Here is a 16789-nt window from a genome sequence, read left to right on the forward strand (position 1 = left end):
TGGAAGCTTAAGTTTTCGTAAGCGGTCTTCGTATGGTAAGTCTCTCATTGTAGGCAGCATTTTGGTCGCTCTCTTTTGCACATTCTAAATACTAGTAATGTCAGCCTTCCTGTAGGGTGACGTTATACTGTTTGCGTACTCCAGATTCGGTCTTACAAGTGCCTTGAATAATAAGGTAAATGTACGATTGTCTAGGTGGACAAAGGAACGGCGAGTAAGGCCTACGATTATAGTTCGTTTCCGTGTGTGTCGTTGTTCTTTTATATTTGATGTGTTTCCCTCAGTTTTAGTTTGCAACCAGGATTTGTTTTTCTCTCAATCGATTTATGAATTTTGAACATCGATATACTACTGTTGTCTTCATTTAATATTGTGACCAATGGAACTTACGTGTACAATTCATCTGTAACATACATGTAGATAATCAATAACGTTCTACCTAATTATAATGCCGTTATATCATGATAATCTGTATAACGGAACAGCTATGTTGTGCATTACCTGCTTCAGTGACACAGGGGCGTCATTCCATAAAACTATTCCTATGATTTTAAAAAAACTCAACATCATAAGTTCCAAACAAGTGCGTATGCCCTCTTCGACCCCTTGAATCTACCGCTGACCTAGCAATTACTGCATAGTTAGTCAATCAACAACTTTGTATACACTTTGCCCTTTCAATAAACTGATCATAGATACCAGGACTAAATTTTGTATATACGCCAGACGCGCGTTTCGTCTCCAAAAGACTCATCAGTGACTCGAATCCAAAAAAATTAAAACGGCCAAATAAAGTACGAAGTTGAAGAGCACTGAGGATGAACATTCCTAAAAGTTTTGCCAAATACAGCTAAAATAATCTATGTCTGAGGTAGAAAAGCCTTAGTATTTCAGAAACTTCAAAATTTTGTGAACGGTAAATTCATAAATTAAATCAAATTATCATAAAGAAAGTGCTTCTATTTAATTTAAAAACTTCATGATATCAAGTGTACAAATTAAATCTTGTCATTGTCGTTTGTTTTTTTGTTGCACTTTAATGCTTCTGTTGTTTAGTTGTTTTTCTCTTATGTTTGATGTGTTTCCCGAAGTTTTTTTTGTAACCGGGTTTGTTTTCTTTCAATCGATTTATGACTCTCGAACAGCGGTATACTACTGTTGCCTATATATATTTGGGGTAATACAAGATAAAAAAAAAAAAAGAATTTCTTAAAATATGTCTAGTGTCTGAAACCTTAGTAGTTGTTAATGACGACTAATGCCCTTTATGTGACTATTTTGAAATCGAATGTAACGAGGTGTATATTCAGGTATGTGCCAATAAACACTATTAGTAGGTTAAAGGTCAACCATAATTCGTTAAGTTTGTACGTGTTTGTTTCGATTAATCTTCTTTTGAATATATTGGAAGAAAAGCAGTAATCTACTCTCACCAACCCTTTTAATTATTATTTTTCATACACTGACCTAAAACTACATCAGACGGAACTGGACCTGCTTGAGATCTGAATTATACGCCAAAAAGATACAAATCAAACGACAAAAACAGCACAGACCCATCTGAGGCACAATGTAGTGTTCAACAATTGACATGTGTCTAAACAATATGTCAAGTTCCAAATCACGTATGTCGGTTCAAATAATTTAGATTAAAGTCAGGAGATGTGGTATAATTGCCAATTAGACAATATCTACCAAGTTTCAAATAAAGGGGGTGTAAGCAATCACAGGCAACATCATAACCTTCAGCAAAAAAAGCTATACATATATCGTACAGTATAAAGTAATTAGAAACAATTCCAATGAGAAAATTAACGACCTCTCATATCCCAAAAATGAACCAACGATAACCACTGAAATGTAGGTTCCTGGATTTTGACAGGCACATAAAGAACGTGGCGCTAGTCTCCATGTTTGCCATCGCTTAAGTCTCTCCTAACTTGGAACACTGGTGTTACGGCACAACATAGTTATGTTTTTTTTTTTATTAAACCTGACGAACTTGATAGAAAGGTTGTGAATAGATCTAACAGAAACAATCAAAGATCTACCATAAAAACACAATTCTTTAAATACTGTTAAAATTTAGGAATAAGTAGTACTTAATATCAAGAGTTAGGAATTAAAAGTTACCACAGAGGGGTGAAAGATACCAGAGGAACATTCAAACTTATAGATAAAAAATAAACTAACAACGCCATGCCTACAAAAGAAAACGACAAAGAGACAAACAATAGTATACAAAACACAACATAGAAAAATTAAGACTTGGCAGCACAAGCATCACCAAATGATCTCAGATGATCAGGAAGGATGAGCGGATCCTGTTCCACATGTGTCACAAGCCACAAGTTGCTCCAGTTATTAGAAACCGTGTAAATAGTCTAATTCGGTGGGTCACATTCGTGAAAAGGGAGCGGGATTGTAGTACGACATATGGAACATATCTCTGATTTCACCTGTGAAACGATCCATCAACTAGTGATTGTATCGGTTAAAAAAGGAAGGGTTGCTTTCAAATCTTGGTTTAAACGCTTCCTTGACAGCAGCAAGCCTCTGTCAAGAAAATCCATTGTAGGAAAGAGAAGCAAGGGAATATCGTATCAATAAGGAGATATGTACTTCCTATGCAGGCACAGCTGGAATGTTACTACATAGAAATGGAAAGTTCACAGATGCACAGTTGAAATCATCTAACTTATCTTTCAATTTTGTGTTCACCCGACCCTCATTGTCAATTTCCAAAAGTAAATCAAGATATGGGGTAGACTTAACTGTAGGCTGTAGTATTCTTTATTGCTAGTTCGATGGGATAGATGTGTTCAGATAGTCATCAATTATTTAGTGAGAAAATCATCCCTATAGCGGAAAGTAAAGTTAAAGGATATTGCTAACTTAGTTTGTTCTTTCCTAAGAAGTTTCTATATGAAATCAGCCCAATAAGAAAAAAGGAACCAGTCGGCAACACAAGGGGCACAGTTGGCTCCCATTGGAATGTCGATAGCTTGTTTTAAAAAAAAAACGCCCTTCAAACCTTACAAATGTGTTGTCAATCAAGAAATAAGCATATTGATGTCAGTTTCAGATATTCATTTGTTTGAATCAAAGTAATTGTTTACAAAGTATGATTTATAACTCCCTAAGACAAACTACTTGTATTTACGTTGGTCATTCTTTTTTTACGAAACAAAGCAATACCAACTCTTTCAATTTTCTTTCAGTTTGGAATAAGGAATTTTTTAAAAAGTAAAAAAGTAAAAAAGTATTAAAAAGTCAAACGTTTTATTTATAAGATGATTCTTAAATTGTATGTACACAAAACGATCTTTTGACTTTTTGTAACCTCTACATCTGATCTGATAATTTCGAAAGAGGTTTCGTGGAGCACTTTCAGGATCCAGCAATATACAGTTGTTTTTAAAAGGACACTCATAAAGTTAAATTATTCAAGACAGCGATGGTAGGTCCAGTTTCCTCTAGTAGTATGTATATTACTATAGGGTTTTTGAATTTTATAGGGTTTTTACCATGTTAGGTAATAACATGATGACATCACATTTTTTTCACCTGTCGTACATGTTAACATACAAACTATAGCGTTTTCCTTACCTGTTGATTCAAATACTTGAGCGTTTGACAAGATGATGTAATAACATGTTTTACTATCACGTTATACGTAGAAAACTCTCAAATGTTTGTCACTGTAGTACATGTTAGTATACGGAACCTTTACATGGTATAAATGAAAGAGAGAGAAATTACAAAGTAAAACAAATAATTATAAATTGAAATAAAATAAGTTAGATTTAAAAAAAAAAATAATAATAAAAATAATAAAAATAAAAAAAAAAATAATTGATTAATGAAATAATTTAGAAAAATAATCTAATGTATACACAAATCATTTACAATTTCTATGAAGATAGAGAAGGGTCTTTTTCCTTGGATTTGTCGTTATTTGGTTTAGAACATGAAGGAACTTTAAGAAATAGCATGTTTGTAACAATTTTCTAATTAGTAAAACAAATGATATAATCACCTGATCATGTCCAACATATTAAACCCTAAGGCGATACAAATTAAAAAAAATGTTTATATCAAAATTAGTTTAGATATTAAATGAAGGAAAAATAATCTAATAGTAATTATTAATATACTTTATATAGTTCGAGAAGACATTTTATATAAATAAATATCTGTCTTGTATCATTTTATTTTTGCACATTTTACTTTTTGTAGCTCGAGAAGAAAGTGTATATAAATATATATATTTCACATTTTTTTTGTTTTTATGAATTCAAAGTTTAGAACATCATAAAAATAAATATTTCAGATGTCAATATATTTTGGTTGAATACTTGATAAATAAATGCTCTTAGTAAACTAAACAGTTTTCTTTAACTAACCTTCAATACGTCTGCACAGTCCGAAATCCAAGAACGAAATGATTTTAAACAGGAAGTACAGATGATTAATATGTTCTTTATAGATAGAAAAGGAGGTTTGTTGGTCTGGAATTTTGGTCAAATACACGAAAGTACTGTAAGAAGATGGAATGACATGGTTGTTACATTACCAATTAGCTAATTAGAGAACCAAAGAATATAATCCCAGGATAAAGTGTAACAATTTTAACCCTTAGGCTTTACATGTACAAGTAAAGAAAAAGTATTTCTCAAAATTAATTTGGATATAAAATGAAAAAAGAATATAAATATATTTACATAGCACTAAATGTCAAAATGAATACACAAAATAAATGTGTATACCTTCGAAAAGAAGGTTTATATAAAATATATTTTTCTTTTAACATTTTTCTTTTTCAAATTGTATGAACCCGTAAGAAAATTCAAGATTTGAACATGGAAAAAAATTAATATTAGACTACACACACGTTTGTTAATATCATTTCTGTTAATAAAAGACTACCAATATATTCTGTCGTACAATCCGAATACAAATATGAAATGATCTTAAACAGGAAGAACATGTAAGTCATTTTCTGGACGTAATTGTACTTTATTTGACCGTATACTGTTCCTGTCGGGATGTATTTGATCTCTCTTTGTGTTGTAATTATGCTTCTATAGCAAAGAAATCATTAATCAAACCCCTCTTGTGGTATGAACCATGTAAATGTTCCGTAATGTAACATGTACTACAGTGACAAACATTTGAGAGTTTTCTACGTATAACGTGATAGTAAAACATGTTATTACATCATCTTGTCAAACGCTCAAGTATTTGAATCAACAGGTACGGAAAACTCTATAGTTTGTATGTTAACATGTACGACAGGTGAAAAAAATGTGATATCATCATGTTATTACCTAATATGGTAAAAACCCTAAAAAATTCAAAAACCCTATAGTAATATACATACTACTTCCTCTTTAGTAAGTGTAATGGCGGTATATGTTGAGTTCTTATGTTTATGTTACCTGCAAATTCCACGTTTTTTATGAAACATCTAGGTTTATACTTATACAATAAAAATATTTTAGAAATAGTATTTCAAATATATATATATATATATATATAACATTGTTGGGTTGATGTTTAGACGAGTTGTATATATATATACACACGAGCCTAAATTGAAAACAACGTTCAAACCTATGACTGCGTTGGATAAAAACCGCAATTTTTATACGTGTGCATGTCAAACAAATTTCGTTGTAGAAGGGTATAAAAACAGCACAAACAACATTTTCCAAAAGACCAAAAGAGTGAAAAAGTATATTTAAACAAAACGCATTTGACTAACAGGTCGAACAACTGATGTACTTTAACCCTGCTGACTGACATTGGCGATTGCCAAATAAAATTGATCACAAGATGTAACACAATGGATCTCAATATAAATTTAATACGTCACAGAAATTTTTTTTTTGTTAACTTGTGGACAGGATGTTGAGCCACAAACATATATATATAGAAATAAGTATTTATTTGATTAAATATCTGGACAAATGTGTCTCATATTTCAATACTACATACTTATGTCTCATGCTGAGTGAGGATTATGTTACGTTTGATATCAATACGAGGTATCTTATTACAATATAGTAGTACCAAAGCATTTGGTCATGATGGAAAAACAGAACACTGATAAACTATAAAAGGGAATGTATCCATTATTGTTCTAAAAGCTAAATAAGATATATCATTATTAAAGCTATTTCGAAACTAGGTCAGTTAACGCAGAAAAGAAAACCAAAAGATGTGTTAACATTAGAATTTAAGAGCGGTCATTATTTTTTCTTTCTTCCTGATATATTTTGAAATGAAATAGTTGTACATCATGATTTCAATATTTATTTCATTTTCTAGAAACCTGTATATTATAATTGCGAATTATTTTTATATAAAAACTAGAGGCTCTAAAGAGCCTGTGTCGCTCACCTTGGTCTATGTTAATATTAAACATTGTACACAGATGGATTCCTGACAAAATTGTGTTTTGGTGATGGTGATGTGTTTGGAGATCTTACTTTACTAAACATTTTTGCTGCTTACAATTATCTCTATCTTTAACAGTAGTTTCTGTGGAAAATGTTAGTGAAAATCTACAAATTTTGTGAAAATTGTTGAAAATTTACTATGAAGGGCAGTAACTCCTTAGGGGGTTAATTGACTATTTTGGTCATGTTGACTTATATTTAGTTCTTACTTTGCTGTGCATTATTCCAGTTTACAGTTTATCTCTATCTACAAAATATTCAAGATAATAACAAAACTAGAGGCTCTTTAGGCTCTAAAGAGCCTGTGTCGCTCACCTTGGTGTATGTGAATATTAAACAACGGACACAGATGGATTCATGACAAAATTGTGTTTTGGTGATAGTGATGTGTTTGTAGATCTTACTTTACTAAACATTCTTGCTGCTTACAATTATCTGTATCTATAATAAACTTGGTCAGGTTAGTTTCAGTGGAAAATGATGGTGAAAATTTGACTATAAAGGGCAATAACTCCTTAGGAGGTCAATTGACCATTTTGGTCATATTAACTTATTTGTAAATCTTACTCAGCTGAACAATATTGCTGTTTAAAGTTTATCTCTATCTATAATAATATTCAAGATATTAACCAAAAACAGCAAAATTTCCTTAAAATTACCAATTCAAGGGCAGCAACCTAACAACGGGTTGTCTGATTCATCTGAAAAATTTAGAGCAAATAGATCTTGACCTGTATAACAACTTTACCTCATGTCAGATTTGCTCTAAATGCTTTGGTTTTTGAGTTATAAGCCAAAACTTCACTTTTCCCCTATGTTCTATTTTTAGCCATGGCGGCCATCTTGGATGGTTTGCCTGGTCATCGGACACATTTTTCAAACAAGATACCCCAATGATGATTGTGGCCAAATTTAGTTAAATTTGGCCCAGTCGTTTCAGAGGAGAAGATTTTTCTAAAAGATTACTAAGATCTACGAAAAATGGTTAAAAATTGACTATAAAGGGCAATAACTCCTAAAGGGGTCAACTGACCATTTCGGTCAAGTTGACTTATTTGTAAATCTTTCTTTGCTGAACATTATTGATGTGTTCAGTTTATCTCTATCTATAATAATATTCAAGATAATTAACCAAAAACAGCACAATTTCCTTAAAATTACCAATTCAGGAGCAGCAACCTAACAACAGGTTGTCCGATTCATCTGAAAATTTCAGGGCAGATAGATCTTGACCTGATTAACAATTTTACCCCATGTCAGATTTGCTCTAAATGCTTTGGTTTTTGAGTTATAAGCCAAAAACTGCATTTTACCCCTATGTTCTATTTTTAGCCATGGCGGCCATTTTGGATGGTTGGCCGGGTCGTCGGACACATTTTTTAAACTAGATACCCCAATGATTATTGTGGCCAAGTTTGGTTAAATTTGGCCCAGTAGTTTCAGAGGAGATGATTTTGTAAAAGTTAACGACGACGGACGACGACGACGGACGACGGACGCCAAGTGATGAGAAAAGCTCACTTGGCCCTTCGGGCCAGGTGAGCTAGAAACAGCAAAATTTGCTCAAAATTACCAATTCAGGGGCAGCAACCAAACAACCGATGATCCAATTCATCTGAAAATTCCAGGGCAGATAGATCTTGACCTAATCAACAATTTTACTTCTTGTCAAATTTGCTCTTAATGCTTTGGTTTTTGAGTTATAAGCCAAAAACTGCATTTTACCCCCCATGTTCTATTTTTAGCCATGGAGGCCATCTTGGTTGGTTGGCCGGGTCACCGGACACAAATTTAACACCAGATTACCCAATGATAATTGTGGCCATGTTTCAATTAATTTGGCCCAGTAGTTTCAGAGGAGAAGATTTTTCTAAAAATTGCTAAGATTTACGAAAAATGGTTAAAAATTGACTATAAAGGGCAATAACTCCTAAATTGGTCAACTGACCATTTCAGTCATGTTGACTTATTTGTAGATCTTACTTTGCTGAACATTATTGCTGTTTACAGTTTATCTCTATCTATAATAATATTAAAATAATAACCAAAAACAGCAAAGTTTTCTTAAAATTACCAATTCAGGGGCAGCAACCTAACAACGGAATGTCAGATTCATCTGAAATCTTAGAGCAGATAGTTCTTAACCTGATTAACAATTTCGCCCCATGTCATATTTGCTCTAAATGCTTTGGTTTTTGAGTTATAAGCCAAAAACTGCATTTTACCCCTATGTTCTATTTTTAGCCATGGCGGCCATCTTGGTTGTTTTGCCGGGTCAGCGGACACAATTTTTAAACTAGATACCCCAGTGATGATTGTGGCCAAGTTTGATTAAATTTGGCCCAGTAGTTTCAGAGGAGAAGATTTTTGTAAAAGTTAACGCCAGACGCAGGACAACGACGCCGGACGCCAAGTGATGAGAAAAGCTCACTTGGCCCTTTGGGCCAGGTGAGCTAAAAACTAAAGAGAAAATACGCAAAAATTGTAGTATCCCATAGAAGGATCTACAGTGAAGCAATTGTAAATTGTATGTCATTTATATTCACATCGTATTGTTAAATGTTCATCTGTCAGTGACAGCTTTTATGATATGTGACATCTACTTGTTTCACAGCTTGTGGACTTACTTATTAATATAACCAAATAACTTTTTTGTTAAGTCTTTTGTTAAGTTTTTTTAGTAATCATTCTTTCACAAAACAGAACTTCTGTTAAATTAATCAATGCATATAGAATATGTATGTACATGTGAAGACGAATATGAAATAGTGTGGTCAGAAAAGCGTTTCAGATAGTTTTTGACATTTATCGCACAACTGGTTATTATCTTATTAATTTATTTAATTGAAATGTACATATTTTGAGATTTATTTGAACATGACAAATACAGGGTATGAACGGCATGGGTTGCTCAAGCAATTGATTGAGCTTATACTTAAACAGTTGTTTAACTGACGTTGACAAACAAAGAGATGCTCCACTGCAAATGTACAAATTGCTTAACCACTACGACTCAACATGATAATATGCACTCAACTATAAAATGATTCCCTTGCTAAGAAGCCAAGAAAAATTATTACGAAAGTTTGATTGTAAATTTTCTAACCATCAGCAGACAGGAAGTGAATGTATGGCACATGATAATGCTACTTACCAGCAATAACTCAACCATATAAAACCGCAAACCAAACATAGACTTTCTATTGCAGAGAAGCCAAAAAAATATTGAACAAAGTTTTGGTTGCACAGATTTAGTAAAAAATTGATAACCTGTTATTACCAACATTATGATGCTGCAAAACAAAAATATATGAAAATAATTCCCATTTTCAGAAGCCAAGACATTTTTGACAAGGTCCTTAAGAGATACCGGAAGGTTGGATCAAGTCAAGGGGTTAATATACCTCTTTTTACTTTGCCAAAGCAGGTAATAAACAAATGATGCTCCTGCTTGCATATCGTATAAAGTTGTAAAATATAACTGAAGTAGGGTAAAAGAGATGCTTCTCATTTGTACTTGGGTCTGAATTTTGTGATAATAATTATTGTGTATTATGCTCATAACATTAATTAGTTGAGGCAACTAATTATATGTTGAAATTCTTTAACTATCACATTAACAAAACGTTTTTAACGAAACATGACAAAGAGGTCAAGGTCAGAAAAATCCTATCAGGCTGACATGTAAACCTTACAATAATTCCTTTAACTTATAAAGTTGACGTTTTCCTTTTTTAAAAACTGACCAAAACTAAAAGAGAATAAATTGACTAATCACCCATGAAAATGAGGTCAAGGTCAGATGATATAGGCTAAATAGATATGTACAACTTACAACAGAAGTTGAGAAGCAGACCAAACACAAAAATTAAATATAGACCAAAGAACACGGAAAATGAGCTCAAGGTCAGATGAAACCTGCCAGACTTACATTTATCCATTACAATCATTCCATAGACAACAAATAGTTGACCTACTGCTTATAGTATTTTAGAAACAGACCTAATCAAGTAGAGTTTGTCTTGATTATTGGTCCATGAAATGAGGTAAATTGTTGTTGCTGTATAGTTATCCCTATGTCTTTTATACAACTAAACTGTTCCAGGGAACAATCAATAAATTAATCATGAAAATGGAGTCGAGAAAAATGGCCATATGATATTAGGAAATTTTTTAACATTAGGCATGTAGGACTTCTACCCTCTGAAATATAAAGCTATATATACATTGTTCATTCTATTTCTGTCAATTAGTTATCCCTGTAAATGCCAGATAATAACTGTTTTATTAATGCACACCCCTTTATATCTCAGCAGTTAATTCCCTTAAGGATCAAAAGCACTATCAAAATACATGTAATGTGGTAACTCTTTGGCTGGTTAAAAAACAATTTTGGCTTGTAGAAATCCATTTGTTAGTTCGCCCAGATAGCTTAATTAAATACCCAAATTATCAAAAATAGGAATAAACAAGAACATGAGGTACACCACTAACACCAGTGCCTTTATCACTTTCCATGTGAAATATGCCAGTGTGATTACATGGCTTTGAGGCCTTATAAGTTCCTCTGAGTGTTGCTGATTATTTTTGCAAATTACATTTTTAATCTAGCTCAGTAGTGAAGACTTTTCAGGGGGAAACAACTTGCCATGCTGCTCAGTTTTGAACGTTGGTTTCAATCTGTTGAGCAGTTTTAGAAGAGAAGATTTTAAAACAAAAGTTTATGGACAAAATAAGAAAAGTGATAGCAAAAGCTCACACATTCCAAGCTATAGAGTGACCAAAAAGAGAATTATTGTATGTGAATTTTGTAAGAACATTAAAGATTGAAAACCATTCAAAACACTACTGGCCTTGAATATTAATGGACATTCAGTTGATCTACGCTTGGACTTTTTGTATTGAAAATGAAAAATTATCATTACAAAAAAAACAGCCGACAAATGTATTAAGAAGTTTCATTTATTGATAAAATATTTCTAAGATAAGCTGTTGAAGAAACTCTCTCATGTCTGCAAGCTTGTGAAGTGGGACTTCAGCACAATAGCCACAGCTTCTGTAGAGTGATCTGTAAAGTCAAATAAAATAAAACTTAACAACAAAACCTGTAATTTTTTTTGATTTTTGGTGTTTTAACGCGACTTTTAAGCACCGCATTTAGGCTATTTCGTGGCGCTCAGTTTTTTTGGTGGAGGTAGTCGGAGTGCTGGAGAAAACCTGTGTGCACTGTTGTACATTTTTTAAGAACAGGTGTATGTTATTATTATTGTACTGCCTTGATGGTTTGTTCAAGTGAGAAATAAGTCAATTAGGATTCCAATTTCAAGTGAATTCTTCAATAGAAAATTTTACTTGAATTGCTTATCAATGCCTCATTTTTGTTGTAGCTTGAAAAACTTTCTATTTGTTAAATGATTAAAAGATGTTTTCAATATTCATTTATGATATTTTGACTAATATATGATCTTCCAATTTGTTGCTTTTTGAAGGAAATATTTGTTGTCTAAAAGCAAATTTATTTACGTCACAATATCCTGTTAAAATTAAGGTATCGTTTTGATATTTTTCCTAATCTAAAAAATGAGTGTTTCTGAAACGTCAACCTCTTTAATATCAGAAGTCTGAAATAAAATATTTAAAACGTCTTTCAAGTTGAAAAACATTTTGTTTAACTTTACCTTTTCTTATAGATTCTGTCAATACCAGATGTTCTGTATCCTTATAAACTGCCTTTGTCATAGGAAGTAGAATTGAATTAATAGTCTGCGTAGCATTGTCCAGTTTCTGTCCTTGTCCCAAGCATTTCCCATTTCTGTACAAGTTATTGATAATACCATACAACTGTACAAGTCCATCTGTCATGTGTTCCAATTTAGCATTCTCCCAACCACCTTTAATCAGATCACCAATAATCAAATGTTCAACATTTTTCTTTATCCATTGTAATGTCTTGAAAATCAAGTCCATGTCATCACAATGTTTTATTTCAGCAATAATCAATGTAAATACATCAAGACAGTTTTGACATTGATCACTGGAGGGTTTTAGAGGAACAGTAAAGATTTGACTAACTGACGATTTACCACAAAATGGATTCCAAAAAAGTAATATTTTGAGTGTCAAAAAGCTTAGATTTTTGGAAACAGATTCCAGGGATTGGTCTTGAATTTCATTTTCTCCATCATCTTGACAATTCCTAGACTCCAAATCTTCTTCATCATCTCCCTTGACAGCTGTCTTGTGATCTGTCATTGGTAATTTTTCTGGCAGAGATTTTGAAGAAAAAGTGTTTTTCAGTTGAGAAATGGCTTTAACATCTGAGGAGCTCAATGACGGGGCAATGTAGGTATAACCTTGACCTTTCAGTTGGTCACATGTGAACTGTAAATGCTGCAATATGGACAGGATTGTTTCCAACAGTTTGATGACTGATTCTACTGAAGATTCAATGCTAAAACAGAAAAAAAACCAATATTTCTTAAAAGTCAAAAACGAATAATACTATGAATCAAAATCTAAAACGGTGGTTGCATTTATGTTTAAAAGGTTTCTAATAGAGAATGATCTATAATAAAACATTTAAATATATGGTAATATCAAATGGGGAAAATTTTTAAAACAAGTGAAAATGCAAGCTACTGCTCACTGATGTTGCCCCTGTTAAAATATTTTGGTAAACAGGAAGATGTTAAGAGATGAATCTGAAAATACATCACATGGTATAGCTGACTTATAAAAAACCCTGAAATTAAATTTTTAGAAATCCTTGTATCCTAGTTTTTGAGAAAAATGTGATGAAAATTTTCAACTTGGCTATCATGTGTTAAAAAAAATTTCTGACGTCAGACACTCAAATCAATCCATGTGTTCGTAGATAGTAGATGTTTTTGTGTCCTGTTAAACTGTTTATTTAACGCATCATGTAAATATAGCGGAATTTGATGAGACTGTTATTAAAGTGAGAGGGTTAGCGCTATAGAACAAGGTTTAATCCACCATTTTCTACATTTGAAAATGCCTGTACCAAGTCAGGAATATAACAGTTCTTGTCCATTCGTTTTTGATGCGTTATGTTTTTTGATTTTGCCATGTGATTATGGACTTTCCAAATTGATTTTCCTCTGAGTTCAGTATTTTTGTGATTTTACTTTTTATGATACAAGAGTTTGGTGAACAGAAAGTTGTTGAGTGATGAATCTGATAATACACCCCATTGTAAAGCTGACTGATATGAACACTGAAACTAAATTTCAGATATCCTTGTATTGTATAGTTCCTGAGAAACATGTGACGAAAATTCAACTTGACTATCATGTAAAAAATGATTTGGTAAGGTGGTAATGTCTCTTTCATACACTGTAGAAGCAGAAATTTTCGTGGAGGATATAATTTCGTTTAATTCATGGAAAGAATATATCCACGAAATTAAAACCACACGAAAATTTAACATTCATATAATATCACTTCCATTTATTGAAATCCACAAAATTAAATCCCCATGAAATCTTATTAAGACACAAAACCACGAAATTTTAACCCAACAAAAATTAGTGTTTCTACAGTATTCCCAATTTCCATTCTCAATTTTACATGAGACACCACTAAACGATAATCAAGAAGAAACCTTTTTTAATGGTTAAAAATTTAACTACAAACCTGTTCTTTCTCAACAAATCTATACAAGCTGTAAACATCTCCCTACTGAATGCTGTAGGCAGGAATCTGGTTTTAGTATCTGACTTTTCTTCTTTGTCTCCTAGAACAATGGTCCAGAGGCCAGACAAAATCTCCGTAAATATATCAAATCTTTTGCTATCACTGAAACAATTTCAAAATAAAAAAACTTTAGCATTCATGAATTAAAGCACATAAGAAGCTAAATAAATTTCTTTCCTGAGGGTAGCTGGATACGACAGGAGAGGTCCAACCCTGAACAGTTTGGGCAAAAAAAGACACAATATTAACACTTGATACAGGTCTGAGTTTGGATTGTAATTAAATATTAGACAAACATAATAGGTTTCTGACACAGAATAACTGTAATCAAAGAAATTGGTTATATGATTTGAAATTATTTTCAATGTTTGCTTTTGTGTTATATACTTTGCTGAGAAAATTGACCCCCCCCCCATTTGACCTTTAAAATAGAATATAATAATAATTGAATAAATTTGTTATCAATTTCAGAAATATGAAATGTGAGAAAAATTGTCCTCTCCCACAATCCCCCCCATTTTCCCTCCTTTAAACTGCTTTAAAATTTGTCTTAATTGTCCATTAACCAGGAAACCCTTGTTTTCCCCCTTTTTTGTCCCCAACACCTAAATGGTAAGATGCCATAACCCCTAAAATCAACCCTAATCATCTCTTTGTGAAATGGACACTTATGGTATAATTTCAGAGAGATTCATACACTTTAACATAAGTTATTAAATGTCTGGAAACTACTAAAATGCTTATGTGGGGCTGTATTTTGGCCCCTAATTCTTAAACAGTTGGGACCATAACCCCCTAAATCAAATCCTAACCTTCCTTTTGTAGTTATAAACCTTGTGTATAAAATTCATAGATTTCTATTTACTTGTACTAAATAAGTTATTTTCTGGTAACCAACTGTCTTCAGACGACAATGACCAAAGTACGACCACATAAAAAGGCTTTTAACAAGAGTGCACACGCTGAAATGTCTCGCCTTCTTTACTAATCATTGATATTATGTTGATAAACCTAAATATAAAGCTTTATCACAACTGTCACATAAACTCAACATTAACCAAAGAAAACTAAACATTGATCAATGAACCATGAAAATGAGGTCAAGGTCAGATGAACCATGCCAGGCAGACATGTACATCTAACAATTCTTCAATACAACAAATATTGCTAATAAATTAAGAAAAACAGAAAAAACACAAACACTTAACACTAAGCAATGGACCATGAAAATGAGGTCACGGTCAAATAAAACCTGTGTAACAGACAAATAGATCATAAAATATTTCCATACACCAAATATAGTTGACTAATGCATAAAGTATTAGAAAATTAGACCAAAACTCAAAAACTTAACTTTGACCACTAAATCATGAAAATGAGGTCAAGGCCAGATGACACCTGTCAGCTAGACATGTACACCTTACAATCATTCCATACACCAAATATAGTAGACCTATTGCATATAGTATAAGAAAAACACACCAAAACACAAAAACTTAACTATAACCACTGAACCATGAAAATGAGGTCAAGGTCAGATGACACCTGCCAGTTGGACATGTACTACTTACAGTCCTTCCATACACCAAATATACTAGCCCTATTGCTTATAGTATCTGAGATATGGACTTGACCACCAAAACTTAACCTTGTTCACTGATCCATGAAATGAGGTCGAGGTCAAGTGAAAACTATCTGAACGGCATGAGGACCTTGCAAGGTACGCACATATCAAATATAGTTATCCAATTACTTATAATAAGAGAGAATTTAACATTACAAAAATTCTTAACTTTTTTTTCAAGTAGTCACTGAACCATGAAAATGAGGTCAAGGACATTGGACATGTGACTGACGGAAAGTTCGTAACATGAGGCATCTATATACAAAGTATGAAGCATCCAGGTCTTCTAACTTCATAAATATAAAGCTTTTAAGAAGTGAGCTAACACCGCCGCTGCCGCCGCCGTAAGATCACTATCCCTATGTCGAGCTTTCTGCAACAAAAGTTGCAGGCTCGACAAAAATATACTAGGCAATATGCATGCATGCAATTGTTATTTTATTAGTAGTAGATAAGATGCTTTTATAGTCTAAAGGCTGTCTCTATTTAGCTTGCTTAGTGTTCATTACTTACTTTAATAGTGTTGATTACATTAATCTTTCTTTCTTAGCCTTCATTCCATTAATTTAAATAACTTAGCCTCCGTTACATTAATCTAACTTACTTGGTATTTATTGCATTTATCAGCCAAGTTACAATGCCATGGTTTCTTGTAAGATCCAAAGCCACAGTCTTTTCTTGACAGGCTCTGTTTAATATTTTCAACACTAGCCCCTGTCAGGAAAAACAATACTATTAGTGATCTCATTTTGTGGATATTTAAGGTTTGACTAAGATATTGCAGTTTAAATATAAACAGAAATTTCTTTAATAATCATAACAACAATTTCAATATTGCTCAAAATTCCAGCTAGCCTGCCTGATTTACCAAGTAATTTGGTATATATATCCTCATGAAAACACATTTATTACACATGAAAAGTATTATGAATATCCAGCCCATATATATTTATTTGGAATTTTGCATGTAGCAAGTCCTGTCAAA

The 16789-nt window shown here is 32.5% G+C and overlaps 2 protein-coding genes across 2 annotated transcripts in view; both read right to left on the bottom strand.

Annotated features, from left to right (window-relative positions):
• The window catches only part of LOC134687921 (uncharacterized), a 28606-nt gene extending 23927 nt beyond the window's left edge, over positions 1-4679 (bottom strand). Inside the window, exon 1 of the mRNA XM_063548380.1 lies at positions 4407-4679. The gene's annotated coding sequence lies outside the window, so the exon portion shown is untranslated. The remainder of the gene's footprint in view (positions 1-4406) is intronic.
• A 6733-nt stretch (positions 4680-11412) lies between these two features.
• Positions 11413-16789, bottom strand: part of LOC134687392 (nucleolar pre-ribosomal-associated protein 1-like) — a 64102-nt gene continuing 58725 nt past the window's right edge. The window contains exons 31-34 of the mRNA XM_063547649.1: positions 16409-16518; positions 14121-14282; positions 12143-12915; positions 11413-11532 (exon numbers count right to left, since the gene is read on the bottom strand). Of these exons, the coding sequence (XP_063403719.1) occupies positions 11471-11532; positions 12143-12915; positions 14121-14282; positions 16409-16518 (1107 nt within the window). The 3' untranslated portion in view covers positions 11413-11470. The remainder of the gene's footprint in view (positions 11533-12142; positions 12916-14120; positions 14283-16408; positions 16519-16789) is intronic.

This window comes from Mytilus trossulus, chromosome 10, assembly GCF_036588685.1.
Source record: "Mytilus trossulus isolate FHL-02 chromosome 10, PNRI_Mtr1.1.1.hap1, whole genome shotgun sequence".
In the NCBI taxonomy this organism is placed as follows: domain Eukaryota; kingdom Metazoa; phylum Mollusca; class Bivalvia; order Mytilida; family Mytilidae; genus Mytilus; species Mytilus trossulus.